Here is a 16,852-nt window from a genome sequence, read left to right as displayed (position 1 = left end):
AAACTTCTAAGGGTGTTTCCAACTCTGAATATGCCAGTTAGATTATTTCTTCTACACAGTGATGTATGAAGTATTTCTATTACACGCAATGGTTTAACTGGTGTTATCTTTCTTGCCACTTTTTGAGGTAAACTAGACATACAGAAAAGTGAACATATCACAAATGTACATAGCTTGATGAATTTTCACAACCTGAACCAGTCCCTAGAGGGAGGAACATTACTAGCACCCCTGAAGCTCCACCCTGGTGCCCACTCCCGTCATTACTTCCCCCCATTACTTCCCTCACTCCCAAGTGGTCACTACTCTATAGAAGCTTGGTGCTGAGTTGCTGGGCTTTGTACTTTATATACCTGGGATCGTTCTCTTTTGCATCTGGCTTCTTCCAACGTGATGTTTTGAAGATTCATTCGTGTCGTTGCAGGCTGAGCATTCATTTCCTTGCCATGTAGTGTTCCATTATGAGACTATATCAAAATTTACTTATCGTTAATGGCGTTTGGGTAGTTTCCAGCTTGGGACTTTTACAAAGAGTGTTGTTAAGAACTTTCTAGTACATGTCTTTCCGTGGACATCATGCACATTTCTGTTGGGGATATGTAGCTAGGGGGTAGAATTGCTTTGCCACAGAATGTACACACGCTCAGCTTTAGTACGGCCAAACAGGTGGCCAAAATGTTTGTCTTCAGGCCCAATTTTAATAGGGTCCTACCATATGAGAAATGTTAGTTTTTCCAAAATTCCATAAGCTTTGTAAAAAAAAAAAAAAAATCTTACTTGAGGTACTTGATAACTTTCTATTTTGTACTATATTTTCACATACCTTATCTCCCTTTCTAGGTTATAAACTCCTTGAAGGCATTGTTTTATTTGTCTTTACATTTCCCAAAGTACTTTGCATAGAGTAGACTCTAAATTTATTAGTTTTATATGAATGGATGAGGAAATGAGGAAAATTATATGTAGTATTAATTTCAAGGATGTTTATAAATTGCAAAAATAAAAATAGCATACCAGATAAACTACAGGGGTGATCGTGAACAGAATACATTTATTAATGGTAGCTCATAGATTTTCCTGGATTCTATAAAATTTTACATGCGATTATATGGGAGAATATGAAGTTGAATTGTGTATTTTCAACTATTAGACTTAAATCTTGGTGTTAGCTCCCACATAGAAGCCTGTGAATATTGTGAAACAGGGAGGTAAATTTGTTAGCCATGAGCTTGAAGGTGAATGGGAGGGTGTGGTGAGGGAGTATGAGAGGGAAGTCGTGCGGTAGCAGTCGTGACGGCTCTGGAACTCCAGTTTGGGTCACAGCTTTGTCCCTTCCCCTCGGTGCTTCTGCGACTGGCAAAAAGTAATGATTTCCCTCTATCATGGGGAAGGCCAGTAAGAGTTTTATGAGCCAAATGGAATTTTAGTGGCTTCTTAATTTAGCATTACCACTGTTTTAACCTGCTAAGTTAGGATATTAGGGATTTATGGGTGGTTTTCCCCTTAATGCTTTTTTCCACATTCCAAATTTCATTCAGTAAATACATACTACTTTTAAAATCAGAAAATATTTTTAAAATAATTTATGTTGCAAAAATTGCTACCTTGCTTATTTTTTATTTCAGTCTTGGCCTGCCTATGAGGATATCTATAAAAAAATGATTGAAATTGCCAAATTCTTAGATTTGCCACGTTTTCCAGACATAACTGAAGACTGCTATCTTCATCCAAACATCTTGTGTATGAAATACTTGATGGAAGTCAATCTCCCTGGTAAGTGTGGTGTATGTGGTGAGGAAACTTTTATAGAATTGTAAAATCACAATGAGCAAAATATAGAATTCCTCTTAGATCACAGACAGTTAGAGCCACCTGACAGGGTCCATCGTAACGTGAAGCTTAATTTCAGAATCCTTTCTTAAAATATTTCAGGCTACTTAAAAAGGTTAAAAGGACATTGTTCAGAAATAAAGAATTCTGTTTTGATGTGAGGGATATGCTTGGTTTTTACAATAAGTTTGCTGAGTGCAATTAAAGTAAAAAATGTTTCAATATGTGTTATTAATGAGCTGGATGCCCCCCTTCTGGAAAAAAAGGCAGTGCTTGGTCATTTGTAGGATCACAGTGAACTCTTTAAGGCAATGAAACACAGAATGTGAAGAGAGCCTCACTAGACCTTGTTCACAATATACCAAAACACAGGTAACCCAGTGGAATCTGCCAATGGAACCCATTCCTGAATTTCTTGCAAAACTAGAAATGTGAGAAATTCAGGACTCATATTCTTAAGAGAAAATACAAACATGGTGTGGTTAGCCTATTGCTTTAGCAATATAAAAAATGTGATTGGATATATTTTTAATAGGGAAGGAAAATGTATATGTTAATGAAGAAAGCAATATACAAAACTGTATATATATGTATAGTGTAATTCCAATGATAAACATAAATATGTAATAACATATATATATATACACACACATATATACATATACACACACACAAATCTAGTAGTAGGAAATAGAAGGAACACAAGGGATTACCAAAATGTAACTGACACAGGCTGGCTCCTGGCAAGTATCTGGTTCCTGTGCTTGCTATTGGATGGAGAGTGGGAATAGAGTCCACAGGACATGGTGACTGAATGCATGTAGGAAATGCAACTTAATTCAGTACAATTTATTATGCTCTCATAAATACTAGCTGTTCACTTAAGATTAATTAAAATAGAATATTGTGCATCTTGGGTACTTAGATTAGTGAGTAAAGAAATTTGCTTAGTGGGCGCCTGGGTGGCTCAGATGGTTAAGCGTCTGCCTTCGGCTCAGGTCATGATCCCAGCGTCCTGGGATCGAGTCCCGCATCGGGCTCCCTGCTCCTTGGGAGCCTGCTTCTCCCTCTGCCTCTCTCTCTTTCTCTCTGTCTCTCATGAATAAATAAATAAAATCTTAAAAAAAAAAAATTATTAAAAAAAGAAATTTGCTTAGTAATTTAGAGTTTTCAAAGTATATTCACTATCTTATTTCATCCCACAACCCATTTTACAAATGAAGAAACTGAGGTTAAGTGACTAACGCAGAGTCACAAAGCTAATGATTGGAAAGCCTAAATATATAGGCCCTAGCTAGGCTTTCTGTTTCCAAGTGCCACATTATTCAGCCTTGACTAATAGATGGAGGCCAAGCTGACCATATAATTTCTTTAGGAAAGCAGTACATCAAGTTTAATATACACGGAGGCTTCTAGTGTGCTAGCCAGGGTGGCAGCCAGCGAGTTAGTGTACATTCCTAGAGAAGCTCTTGGTCTTACAGGAGATTTCGTTTCAAGCAAGTGCAAATTGCTGTAGAAACACAGACAAGAGAGTTGTATGAAATGATAGAAAACTAGCATGTAGCTGTGTGTCAGGTACCAGAATGTGTCCTACACATAGTAGATGTTTTAGGAAGTCCAAATAGGAAAAGAGAGACCTTGCCAGGATTCTACCATTAGTGTTTCTATGTGTTAGCCATTTTTTGGTTTATTTTATTCAGAAAATGTGTGTCCCTCAGTTCTAGCATAGTACCATGTTTTAAGATGATAAGCTTATCTTACAGCGGTACACATTAGTATGGTCTAGTTAGGCACAGAATTTAATTCACATTTTACTGTTTTTGTTCTTCAACAGATGAAATGAATGATTTAACCTGCCAAGTGGTAAAAATGACTGGAATAGGAGAAGTGGATTTTCTGACATTTGATCCCATAGCTAAAATGGCAAAAACAGTTAAATATGATGTGCAAGCTGTCGCTGTCATTGTAGTAGTATTGAAACTGCTCTTTTTATTGGATGACAATTTAGAATGGTAAGTGTATGTCAGTTTTATGAGGAAAAAATTACACTGTTTTGTTTTTACCTAATTATTCAGAGTAAAGGAATCCTTGTATTATCTCAAGAGAAAATAGAGCCTCTCAGTTGTAGAACACTGACTAGTAGCAACAATTACTTGTTATATGAATTTTGACTCAGCTAGTGTCAGAGAGTTAATTCTACCTTAGTAAGTTGTTTGTCTCATGTTTTATTCCTATTTTTTAAGTACATACTCATGTTCTCATTGCTTCACTGATTCCCAACTTTAAATCGTCATACACAAATCCTAAAGAATCTTGTAGCAGTTGCCTAAAGGCATCTTTCTGTATGCCTTTAGGCTCCTGGCACTATGTGACTTCAAAGATTATTGTGGAAAGTAAATGAAACTTAAAGTGTCACTCCTCCCAAATGCCAACAAACAATGGCAGTATGTATAGTGATTGCTTCTCCATTAAAAGTTAGCATCAGTTTCAAGTACTATTCTATACTTTTCTTTCAGAAGAATTCAAAATTTAACTGTCTTCAAATAAGTGACTTCCAAAAAATTGACTTGCTTTTTGGTTTTTCCAGGACTTTGTCTAATATTGCTGAGAAATACAATGAAAAGAACAAAGAAGGTACTTAATTTTTTATCATTCAAATTCAAAGTCATTGTAAGTGATGGATTAAAAGATGCAATAAACGTAAGGAAGACTTTGAAAAATATATAAGTACACATATACAAACACTTGTATACAAAATGTGCCTTATACCAGAATTATTTCTTCATGTGATTATCTAATTGTACATCTAGGCTGCTAAACTTCAATGATTTCCTATGATGTGTAAAGACCAGCCTGCTTTTTCATTCCCGGCTTCTCCTCACTAGCCATGCTAGACCGTGAGCACACTGGCAGTTCCGTGACTGTACCATCTGTTGTGATGCCTCAGCCTTTGCTCACGCTGTTCTTCTACCTGAAATGTTTTCTGTCTTACCCCCTGACTCCCTCAATCCCTGACAAATCCACCTTTATTCTTCAAGATCTACCTTCTCTTCACACCCACTCCCAACCTTACCACTTCCCAAATCAAAACCAATCACTCCTGCGACAGCTGCTCCTATCCAAACACCTGTTAGAGGTTTAGCACACTGAATTGGACCTGGTGGACTATGTATGTCTATCCCAATTAGATTGTCAGTGTCTGTAAAGTGCTAAGAATAGCTGACATAGAGTAAAGCACGACATAAATGATAGAAAGGTAGGTTGTGAGCTTCTAGAGGGAGGGACCATGTCTTTCTTATTTATTTATTTATTTTTTTCATGGATCTTTAGTGCCTAACATAGTGTCTGGCCTAAGAGCAGTTCAGTGAAGTGGGTAGGTATATGAATTCTTAAATTCAATTTTAGTTCCTTAGTTCCCTCATTAGTATTTATGTTCATTGTTGTTTTTTTTTTTAAATAATTCAGCTTTTTTGGGGTATAATTGACATATAGAATTGTAAGATATTTAAAGTGTGTATTTTGATGATTTGATATACATGTACACTGCAAAAGGATTCTCTCATCTGGTTATACATTTATCACCTCACATTTTAATCTTTTGTGTGTGTGTATGTGTGTGTGTGTGAGTGAGTGAACATTTTAGTCCTATTCCCTTAGCAAATTTCCTTGATATAATACAGTGGGATCAACTATAATCACCATGTTTTACATTAGATTCTCAGACCTTATTTATCTTAGAGCCAAAACTTTGTACCCTTTTACCAACCTCTCCCTATCTCCCACCCCCCAGCCCCTGGGAACTACTTTTCTACTCTGTTAGAGTAGAAACTACTGTTTCTAGGAGTTTGACTCTTTTCTTTCAAGATTTCACATATATGTGCACTGGTTTTAAGAGCTCGGATTTAATGGTAGAAATCAATTTGTGAGTTCTTTCCAGAATATATGTGAAATACTTCTTTCTACACATTGCTTTATGTCAGCTTCTACACAGAGTGAAAGGTTGAACAAGGTGTCTTCTAATGTCCCTTCTCATGCTCCTTCTGTCTCAAAAAAAAGATGGTTTTAGTATAATCTAGTTAGGGCCACAATATAGATAGGAACTCAGTGACAGATTGCTCAGGAGTCATGTTGAAGTATGGAGACAGTGACTCCATAATTCCCATAATGTTGACTCCATAATGTTTAGTTGTATCAATGAATGAAGACTCAAATGAATAATGTATATGGTTATAATGTGACTTATTTGGTTACTAATCATGGATTTCATTTCTTTCAGATAAACCCTGGTTTGATTTCAGAAAATGGTACCAAGTGATGAAGAAATCTGTTGATGAGAAAAAACAAAAGTGGGAGGAAGCCAGGGCAAAGTATGTTGTCTCTTCTGGTTTTAGGTTTACCTGCTTGATTTCTAAGTCTCTTACCTTATATTTGAAAGCTGACATTTCAGCAGTTAGACCCCTTAGCATTATGACATTTTTTTTTAGAAATATTAGCCCTGTGTTCTATTTGACAATTTTTTTTTTTTTGGTGTTACTATTAAATAACCTCCAGATTTTATTTGGATTTCATCAGTGTTTCCATTAATGTCCTCTTTTTAATTATTAATTTTTTATAATTTGTGTGAGTCACACCTACATTTCTAATATTCCTTCTCCTTCCCCTTTCTCAAAGTTGATCATTTCCCATCTGCTTTCCGTATTACGAAGATTACAAGTATCAGCCTATGACATACGTAATTGTCCCCCAATAAAGTGAATGTTCCCCCAAATAAAGATCCCTACAAAAATCAAAACAGAGGAAAGCACAAAGAGAGGATATTTAATTCAGTCTCACCATTTGACTCTGAACTCTCGTTCTGATGTAGGTTCATTGTAATAGAGTGGAAGGAGCATATCTATAGAGACAGACAGTGCTGGGTTTGAATCCTGATTGCACTACGGACTAGTTGTGTAACCATGGCCAAATTACTTGATTTCTTAGCCTCGGCACACTGAAATTTAGTTTGCTCATAAATTTTCATAGACACTATATCTTACATAACATAGAGTATATTTCTATTGATGTCTGATTTGAACAGTTTTGTATCTATTCTTAGAACTTTGAGTCTTTACAAGACTTTGAAGAAAAAGTTAACGTCTCTGTATTTTAGTAAATTTATAATAATGCTCAATTGATCAACTAATTTTATATATTTTGAGAAAAATCAAGGCTCCTCAAATTAGTTAAAATAATTCATTCAGCTCTAAGTTCCTCATCAATGAAATAGGGATAATAATGCCTGCTTTGTGCTCTAAGAACTAAATTTCAGTTTTCACAGGTAGAACTGGATTATTTTTCTTCTACATTTAAGAGAGCTTTTAAATAGAAAAGCAGACTTACGGGGATGAATAAAGCACTGTGGGGAAGAGGATCCTTGCCAAAAAGGGGAGAGGTGTAGTAGTTTCTCACTATTCAGGTTTGATACACAATGATGAAAGAAAAGAGGTGGGGTGTGAACTTATTCTGACAGCCTGTGGGTACCCAGGAAACTGGGTCCTTCCTCTTCCTTGTCAGAGAAGGAATGTCTCTTTGGTCATTGGATCTCAGTGGTTACAAGAATATCAGGAAGAACAGGAGTTCATTCTGTTGTCTTAGGTTATCTTGGAAGTACAAGCCATTGGGCCTTCCTTTTTATGGTGCCAGCAGGGGTTGTCCTGACTGATACTGAGAAGCTAGGTATTCAAGGACCATGCCACTCAGGCATCTCAGTAGTAACTAAGAATTCATTAGCTCAAGCCAGGCACCAGCCTACACTGCAGACATAGCTATTAGAGCCCAAATTGATATTTCAGCATTCAGTTACAGATCTTAGACTTACTGACTTTTAGGTACTTTAGGGGAGAATTTAATGACCAGAGAGAGTATGTCTATTTCCAAAATGGCATCTTCCAGGGAGAGACCAGGACTCAGGGAAGAGATTGTCCAGGGGATACATTACCAAGATACTTCTGTATGGAGTAGGTGCTTTGAGCTGAGTGAAATACCGTATATAAATCACTACTGACTAGTGCTTAGGCACAGAGCCCCTACCCAACCCCCACTGTTAACATAAATTTGTAATTTTTTCTCCCATTATTCTGAACATCATCTTCCATGTTGTTAGATGAAAATTATTAAAGCATTTTCCATAGCTAAGTGTGGGTCCCTATGTATGAGATTATGAAAAACATTAATAAACAGTAGTTGAAAACCTAATAACAGCTTACGAGGTGGCTTTGATGACTTCCAGTTGTCATGGAAGATGCTGGGAGGAACATGGAAGAAAATTTAACAGCATGTGTAGAAAATCTTTTTAGCCTTTTGGGTTAGGCAAAATTTTGTAGATATACCAAAAGTATGATCTAGAAAAGAAAAAAATTATAAATTGGACTTCATCAGAAGAAAGAATATCTGCTCTTCAAAAGACACTGTTAAGAGAATGAGAAGCCATACAGTGGGAGAACATACGTGCACATCACATATCTGATAAAAGATTTGTATCCAGAATAAAGAATTCTCATACAGTAAGAACACAGACAAAAACCCAATTTTTTAAATGGACAAAAGATTTGAGCAAGTATTTCAGTAAAGAAGATGTGTGGAATGATGCTCAACATCATTAGGGTTAATAGGGGAATGCAATTTAAAACTACAATGAGATATCATTACACACCAGTTAGAATGGCCAAAAACAAAGCGAAATGAACAAACAACTGACCATACCTAATGTGGGTATTTAAAATGGTGCAGCCATTTTGGAAGTTTGACAGTTTCTCATAAAGTTGAACATACATTTATTACACTACCTAGTAGTTTGCTCTCTTACATATTTACCCAAGTGAAATGACAACTTCACGTAAAAATCTCTATTTGAACGTTCATAGTGGCTTCGTTCACAATGGCCAAAAAGTGGCAACAACCCAAATACCCTTCAGCTGGTGAATGGATAAGTCAAGTGAGGTAAATCTATACAATGCAATACCGTTCAGCAATGAAAGGAACAAACTTCTGATACATCCAACACTATGAATGACTTAAATGCATTATGCTGAATGAAAGTCTCAAAAGGTTACACAGGGTATGATTCCCTTTATATGACATTCTGGGAAAGGCTAAATAATCGGGATGGAAACAGATATCAGTAGTTTTAAGACCAGGAATCTGGGAGTGTGGGAGAGGGCTTGACTGTGAAGAGGCATGAGAGACTTTCGAATTGATGGGCCTGCTCTGTGTATTCACCGTGGTGGTCATTACATGACTGTGTGTGTTTGCCAAAGCCAGCAGAACTGTACAATGAACAGGGTGAGTTTGTGTGTAAATTATACCTTAACTTTTATTAGTTGGGAAACAAAAGCATATGGGAAAACTGGAGAGAAGTCTGCAGGATTCCTGCAGAAAACATTAGGACTTTGTGACGTGCCTCCATTTTTTGTATCTTTTGTAGTTTGGGGAAGAGGTAAGCAAAGTAAGGTACATTTTTAAAGAAGGAGTATCTAGACAGAATGTTATTTTAGATCACTTTTCCCATTTTCTGGGCATACGACCCTGAGGAAGTAATGCCTCCTTGCCTGTAGCATAATTGCCACCTGTGTATGCCTTATAAATGCATAAGAGATTCTGTCTAGATTAGGTATTTGCAAGGGATTTTTAATAGTGGGTTTACCCACTGATTGGGATTAGACTATATAGGAAACTTCTTTATTATTTTTTACCTTGAGTATACTGTTACATTTATTATTTAAGAAAACAAATAACAAAGATATTTGAAAGAATCACAAACTCCTTTACCATAGGGTTCAATGACAAGTTCTCTGATATATTTTAAATGTGGTATGTTCACTAAAATTTAGTTCACACATAATTTTCAGGAAAACTGTAATTTATTAACATTGATTGCATCTCTACATCAGAAGACCGGTACTTACTGTTCGTTTTGTATGAGTTACCAGAAGTACCTCTGATTTAATCCTCAGCAAAAGGGCAGATGGGCAAGGGCAAGGAGGAACAGTTGTTTCTTAGGTGGTGGTTTCACTTCTTGAGAACAGACAGCAAGAGAATTTTATGGTGAAGGAAACCATTTCTACATTTTTGTGTAAATAATATCTTCTTCAGGACCTCATGGCATCTGGGAGGCTTTTGGGATGAGCATGTCATTCTGTTGGCTTGCTGTCTCCTTCAGTGCTGCCTGCTTACATCTGTGACGTAAGCTCTACAGACGCATGTCAGTGGTCATTCTAAGGCAGAGCAATTACACCGAGTATCAGGAATTTCAGATGTTGCTTCAGAGAAACTTCTCTGAAATGTGTTTAGGTCCATTTCTTCTCCATTCTGCTCCAAATGTTTTTCTGCATTGTATAGGTATATGTGGAAAAGCGAAAAGCCACTCTACCACTCATCCGTTGACAGAGCAGTGGTATATAAAAGAAGAGGTGAGTTGTGTTGTCTCTTAACGCCATGTAGCAGTACTATTGTAGAAAAGCTAAATATCTTGACTTCTTAAAGAGTGCCTAGGGGCACCTGACTGGCTCAGTCTATAGAACCTGCAACTCTTGATCTCGGGGTTGTGTTTCAAGCCCCATGTCAGGTGTAGAGATTACTTAAATAAATAAATAAGCTTAAAAACTGTCTAAGGAATTATTTTACTTCTTCAGCAAGTGTTCCAGTGCCCATCCAAAGAAATACCATCCTCTGTAAGAAATTTCCAGAGGAATCTGTTTCAGGAACACTGTATTCTTTAAAACAGAACTTAAGTTCCCACCAAAATCTAAAATCATCCTATTATTTCTATGACTTTCAGAACTCTTTCTGTGGAGAATTGCCTGTAAGTTGTCTTGCTCATTTTTTTTCCTAATTGTGGTAAAAATACATTTTACCTTTTTTAAGTAGTTCCCCAATGCCCCTCATCCAGTTTCAGCTCCCCCTGTGGTTATCCTCTTGCATTATTGTGGTGCATTTATCAACACTAAGAAACCAACATTAGTACATTGCTAACAAGTAAACTCATCTGTTAATTAACATTAGTTTTTATTTTATTCCTTTCCTTTTTCCCTCTGTTTCCAGAAATGGTGGTGAGTCTACAAAAACAATTTAGCACACTGGTTGATTCAGCACCAACTGTTGAAAAGAAAAGTCCTTCAAGTTTTCAGTTCAACTGGACTGAAGGAGACTCTGCTAGAACCTGTTTCCATGGACATGGCCTCCAGGGGATCCTGAAGAAGAAAGACCAGTCACTGACAACCAAGAATTCACTATATTGGCTTAGTACACAGAAATTCTGTAGAAGGTATGTGATGCTTTTAGAAATCAAAGGATAAAAAATAACATGAAATCTCTAGTTTGTCATGAAGTAGTGTTCTTTTCGAATTTAAAGAAGTCACATAAAATTACGGTTGACTATAATAAGAACTAGATAGGTTATTTGTTGGAATTAGAAGATGTTGGGCTTATAATCAAGAAAATTGGAATTATACATTGAGTCTTGTTTAAGAGTTTTAGATGGACACTAACCTTACTGTGACAATCATTTCACAACATATACGTTGCACACTTTAAACTTAACATGTTATGTCGATAGTATCTCAGCAAAGCTGAAAAAGGTTTTAGACTATAAAGACTTTTTTCATTGTGCCTTTATATTTTTATACTAACTTCATTTTATACTAATCTCACTCTTTGTACATAGAAACTGTTTATAAGGCAGTTTCCCAGTAGTGAAGAGGACGTGCTAACGAATTGGTCTGTTCATATCCCAGCTCTGCTACTTGCTCCTTGTGGGCAAGCGATTTACCATCTCTACAGCTCTGTTGTCCCAGTTGTAAAACCAGCGTACGAGTGAGTTGAGGGGGAGCTTATATCTTTATATTTTCCCCATGGCACAGACAGCGTGTAATACTGATCTTCTTCCTCTTCTGAAAACCTCCGGTGGCTCCCATCTCACGCAAAGTAAAGTTAAAAGACCCTAAGGAGCCTACAGGCCCCTGCAGTTCTCTGACCTTCCCTGCTTGCCTCCTTTGCTCCACGTTCACTGCCCCTGTTCACACCGGCCTCCTATCTGTTCCTTGACCTTGCCGAGCACACTCCCCACACAGGCCTTTGCACATGCTATGCCTCCAGCCTGGAATGCTCTTCCTCCACATGTCCACACAGACTTACTCCTGCCAGGTTGTTGCTCACATTTCACTTCCCCATCCTGTCTAAAATAGCACCAACTCTCCCCTCACCCTCACACGCACACCTCATCACTCTCTACCCCCCTTGCCTATGTTTTCTTTCTCATAGCTCTTGTCAGTATTGAGTAGATTGTTATATATTTATTTTGCTTATTTGTCTGCCTTCCCCCACTAGAATAGAATATAAGGTCCTTGAGTGCAGAGACTCTGTCTTAATTAATGAAAAATCCCAGAGGCTAGAACAGGGCCTAGCACATAGTAGGTGCTCACCAGTTATGTGTTGAATGAATGCATGAAAAATAGAGAATGAGAGGGCACCTGGGTGGCTCAGTCGTTAAGCGTCTGCCTTTGGCTCAGGTCATGTTCCCAGGGGATCGAGCCCCGCATCGAGCCCCGCATCGGGCTCCCTGCTCAGCGGGAAGCCTGCTTCTCCCTCTCCCACTCCCCCTGCTTGTGTTCCCTCTCTTGCTGTGTCTCTCTCTGTCAACTAAATAAATAAAATCTTAAAAAAAATTAGAGAATGAGAATTAAATGAGATTTTGGTATCTGTCATATAGTAAATCTCAATACATGATAACTCTGATCATTACGTTAAATAAAACTAATTTTCTATTGAAGAGTTTCTCTTCCTAAGTTGAGTATCAATGAAAGATAAGTAAAATGTAGGAACTACAATAGGAGATAACAAAATGAAGTTATCTGTATGAAAATTTACTACTCAACAAAAGTTTAGCTGAGTCTAGAATGACTGTAGAGCAGCGCTGACTTGGCAGCAGCAACAGGGAGAGTAACTAAGTATTTAAGTAATTCCAAAAGTCTGGAACCCAAACCCCAGGCTCGGCACCACGGCTGACGTGCTCCATTCCTGTGCAGTGGTCAGTGCAGTGGCTTTTTCCGATGTGAAGATTTCATCAAAAGGAAGAGAAAAGATTGTAGTCCTGGCCGGTGAGGAGCACCCGCATGAGACCAGTTAAGTTAGAAAGTGGTGCTCTCTGCCCTTCTGTCTCTCATGCCTGCGGAATCGGTCCCGAGTTAGTTAGGGGGGAGCTTACACCTTTATGCTTTTCCCATGGTGCAATCAGTGGATTTCCAAATCTTTCTAAATCTTCACAGATTTAATACAGTAATATAAGACAGTTAGTTACAAATAGACCTTGTATACTCAGAGATGAAACAGCTGAGAATTTTTTTTTCTCTGCATGAACTATAAGGCTAAAAATTATAACCTATAGACAAAGCATCAGTGATACCATGACTTTATGCACCAAAATTCTGTCAGCCTTGCCTATTTAGACCATAGCCTAGAACCACAGAGTAAGCAAAAAAGGCTTCCACCAACCAATAAAAATGTCACAAAGTCCATGACTAGAGCCAACACACTTTTCTCAGAAAGCCCCTTAGCCCCTCACTCAGAGCCAGCGCACTCTGCCTTCAGGTGTGTTTCTGTCAGGCTGAGTTGTCTGATTTCCAAACTTCTCATCATCAAAAGAAACAAAGCAGGAGGGAGACTGAGAGGTGCTCTGCTGATAGTCATCTTGACAGCAAACATAAATGACATCTATTTGACAAACGAGAGAGGAGCCAGCATCAGAATCAGAAGCAGACAAAAGAACTCAAATTACAGCAGTCTGAAGTTCATTCCTGACACACTTTTTAATTGCTCCACCTAACAAAACAAGCCTGATGGGGTCTCAGCTTTAACACAGAGCATGACCCAAAATGCTGTGTGCATTCTCTTTGGCTTTGTTTTTCTAAGCTGTATTTTCTAATATTTTTACAGTAAAAATGAACAACTTGTAATAATATACTTTATATTTTTATACTAATTTCATTTTACACTAATTTATACTATACTATAAATTTATATTTTATACTAATAATGTATAACTCAGTTTTAAAAGATGTCCATACAAAATGGTTAAAATGAAGTGTTTTGATGCTTAGGAGAGCAGATCTTCAGCTGTATAGAGAATTTTGTTACACAGAAGGACTCATGTCTGAGGGTTCAAGAGACAAATGTTGTACAGTAAAATACTTGTGAGAACACTCAGGCCTTGAGAACTAAGCAGAGAAAGGCCATAAGAGCACTTCAGATATGAGAGGTTGTTTATGCTTCTTATCTGAGGCAGAATGAACAGTCTTCATGAATTTGAATGCCCTTAATATTCCTCACATTTATAGAGTACCCATCTGTAAGTAGGCCAGTTACTGACAATTAGCTGGGTCTAAAGACCCGTTGTAGGCACTGGCTAATCAAGTATCTGTCCCTGGCCTCCCTGAGAGGGGCAGGTGGTTCCTCTCTCCTTCCACAGGAAGAGGAACAGCCGAGGTACTTCAAATTGCCATCCACAGGAAATGGGAGGCTTTGGATGTCCCCCTACCCCCCCATACACACACAGTTTTCTTGAGGGGTCCCATAAAAATTTGATTTGAATTTTAAAAATTTTATTTTAACTAATATTTTAAATTAGAGTAAAAAAAAAAAAACAGTACTCAAATATGTATGTCATATGCCAAATTTGAACATCTTTCAGACCACCAAAACTTTAACTTGTTTTAGCAGGTTTGTTTAATTTTGTATGTATACAGACTTGAGAGACTATTCTTTTTGCATACATTCCAACTTCTCACAAGGAAGTTCTCATAAGGAAGTTTAAATGTACCTTACAGCCCTCTTTTAAATGTAAACCTGTGTTTATCCCTTCACATAAAATTGTTTGTATAAACATATTCTTATAGCATCCATTTGCCACACTCATTTATTTTCTGTGTCAGAGCTCAAGGAACATCCGTTGGCACATATTCTACTCACAGCAAAATACTTGGCAATAACAAATTATTGTATGTTATATTTGATTTTATGGCTTATAACTCTAGGAGAGTTTTCTGAGTTTGTGATAAAGAATATAATCCTTATAAGGTATTGTTAATGATTCAACTTAAAAATAAAAGTACTTATGGGAGCAAATAATTTGTATACCTTTTCTTATCTTTCTGGTGTAGAGCTTCCCTAGGTAAGAGAAACAATACTTTTTGCCCTTTTTGTTGTAACCATTTGTCTGGAAGAATCTCTCTTACAATAGCTGAAATTGAAAAGAAAAGAAGAGCAAGAGACCACCAGTTTGTGTGAATTCCTGTAAATGGCTTATATTTGATTTCTGTTAAACCAATCAATGAGTATTTGAGGCTTTTAAATGTCCTATTAGTGAATACGTGGAGTTTTGGCTTTATTTTAGATTATTAAAGTAGTCTTAAGATTTTAAGTGAAAACAAAAATCAGTTTTAAAGGAGTAAAGTGGAGGTGAACATTTTTGAGCCCTTTAGAAAATATATATTTTCATTCGATACTTCTGTTCACTCTATGAGGTAGGCACTGTTATTTTTTCCTGTTTTACAGGTGAGAGAACCAAGGCTAGTTATCCATAGTCACAACTGATGGAGGCAGAGTTTTGTGGTGCACACACAAACTTTCTTTCAGGAACATAGGACCATATATAAATCCAATATCTAAAAGTTTGTATCTTCTATATGTTGTTTACCTGTTTTTTTAAGCTTTTTACTCTGGAACATTTCAAGTATATTCAAAAATAGAGAGAATGGTGTAATGAACCCCCCTATACCTGTCATTCAGCCTTAACAATTGTCAACATGACTAGGCTTGCTTCCACATGCCAACCCACTCCTCCACTCCCGCCCCCAGATTATTTGGAAGCATATCTCAAATGTCATAATGTTTTTAAAAACAAAATCATAATAAACATCAATCAGACATTAAGAAACAAATAGTAATTCCTTAATATTATCAAACATGCAGTCAGTGTTTAGATCTTCCCAGTTGCTATGAAATTTTTAATATAATTCAATCCAAATAAGGCCCATACATTGCAAGTAACTAAGATATCCCTTAAGTGTTTTGGTTGGTAAATTCCCCTTTTATGTCTTTTTTTTTTTTGTCCCCTTGCAGGGAAAAAATTACTTGTTGAATAATCCGGGTCTTGTGTCCTATACAATTTCCCATAGTCTGCATTTTGCTGATTACAACCTATGATACCATTTAACATGTTCCTCTGTCCCCTGGATTGCCTACACCTTGGTATAGTTAGAGATGGAGTGTTAGAGTTAAGAGATTCATAATTAGAGATTTGGTGGTAGTTGGAGACTTGATCTACTACTTTTAAGATAAGTAAAATTGCTTTGTAAACTCTTCTTTCTATAATAGGTACAAGATTGTAGGCTACATTATCAAGTCCGGTGTCTTATTTTGGGTGGGGATTAGGGATTATTTATTTTCTTTTATTTTAAAACTATGCCCAGGGGCGCCTGGGTGGCTCAGTTGTTGAACGTCTGCCTTCGGCTCAGGTCATGGTCCCAGGATCCTGGGATCGAGCCCCACATCGGGCTCCCTGCTCGGCAGGAAGTCTGCTTCTCCCTCTCCCGCTCCCCCTGCTTGTGTTCCCTCTCTCGCTGTGTCTCTCTCTGTCAAATAAATAAAATCTTTAAAAATAAATAAATAAATAAAAATAAAAAAATAAAACTATGCCCAGAATCTCTTTCTGTATGCTATTGTTTGCTTTGAGCATGGTAAAAAGAAGCAGCCCATCTGTAATGGAAGGACTTCTGGGCAAGGAATTGTGAGTCCTGGCTCCAGTACCATCTATTACCCTGGTGTGGTAGCTAACCCCTGGATGGTGCTAGCATTTTTTCTTCTGTAAAAATAAGTTGTTTTGCTAAATTGTTCCAAGTTTCCTTCCAACTCTGAGTACTGTTTTAAGCCTAACCATATATATTTGCTAGTTTGGGGGATGTTTCAGGGATAGATGCATACATTTTAAATT

At 37.2% G+C, this 16,852-nt stretch overlaps 1 protein-coding gene across 5 annotated transcripts in view; it reads left to right on the top strand.

The window, feature by feature from the left end:
• The window catches only part of TAF1B (TATA-box binding protein associated factor, RNA polymerase I subunit B), a 68,364-nt gene that overhangs the window by 48,167 nt on the left and 3,345 nt on the right, over positions 1-16,852 (top strand). For all 5 annotated transcript variants that reach the window (XM_045884066.2, XM_064571823.1, XM_064571824.1 and 2 more), the window contains 6 exons: positions 1,626-1,773; positions 3,665-3,842; positions 4,418-4,464; positions 6,107-6,197; positions 10,207-10,277; positions 10,909-11,131. In XM_045884066.2, the coding sequence (XP_045740022.1) occupies positions 1,626-1,773; positions 3,665-3,842; positions 4,418-4,464; positions 6,107-6,197; positions 10,207-10,277; positions 10,909-11,131 (758 nt within the window). The remainder of the gene's footprint in view (positions 1-1,625; positions 1,774-3,664; positions 3,843-4,417; positions 4,465-6,106; positions 6,198-10,206; positions 10,278-10,908; positions 11,132-16,852) is intronic.

Source organism: Mirounga angustirostris, unplaced genomic scaffold (assembly GCF_029215605.1).
Source record: "Mirounga angustirostris isolate CCGP_5_RB_7025 unplaced genomic scaffold, mMirAng1.0.hap1 SCAF_10, whole genome shotgun sequence".
Taxonomy (NCBI): Eukaryota; Metazoa; Chordata; class Mammalia; order Carnivora; family Phocidae; genus Mirounga; species Mirounga angustirostris.
Note: the sequence above shows the minus strand (reverse complement) of the source record. Positions and strands in the feature narration are given on the sequence as shown.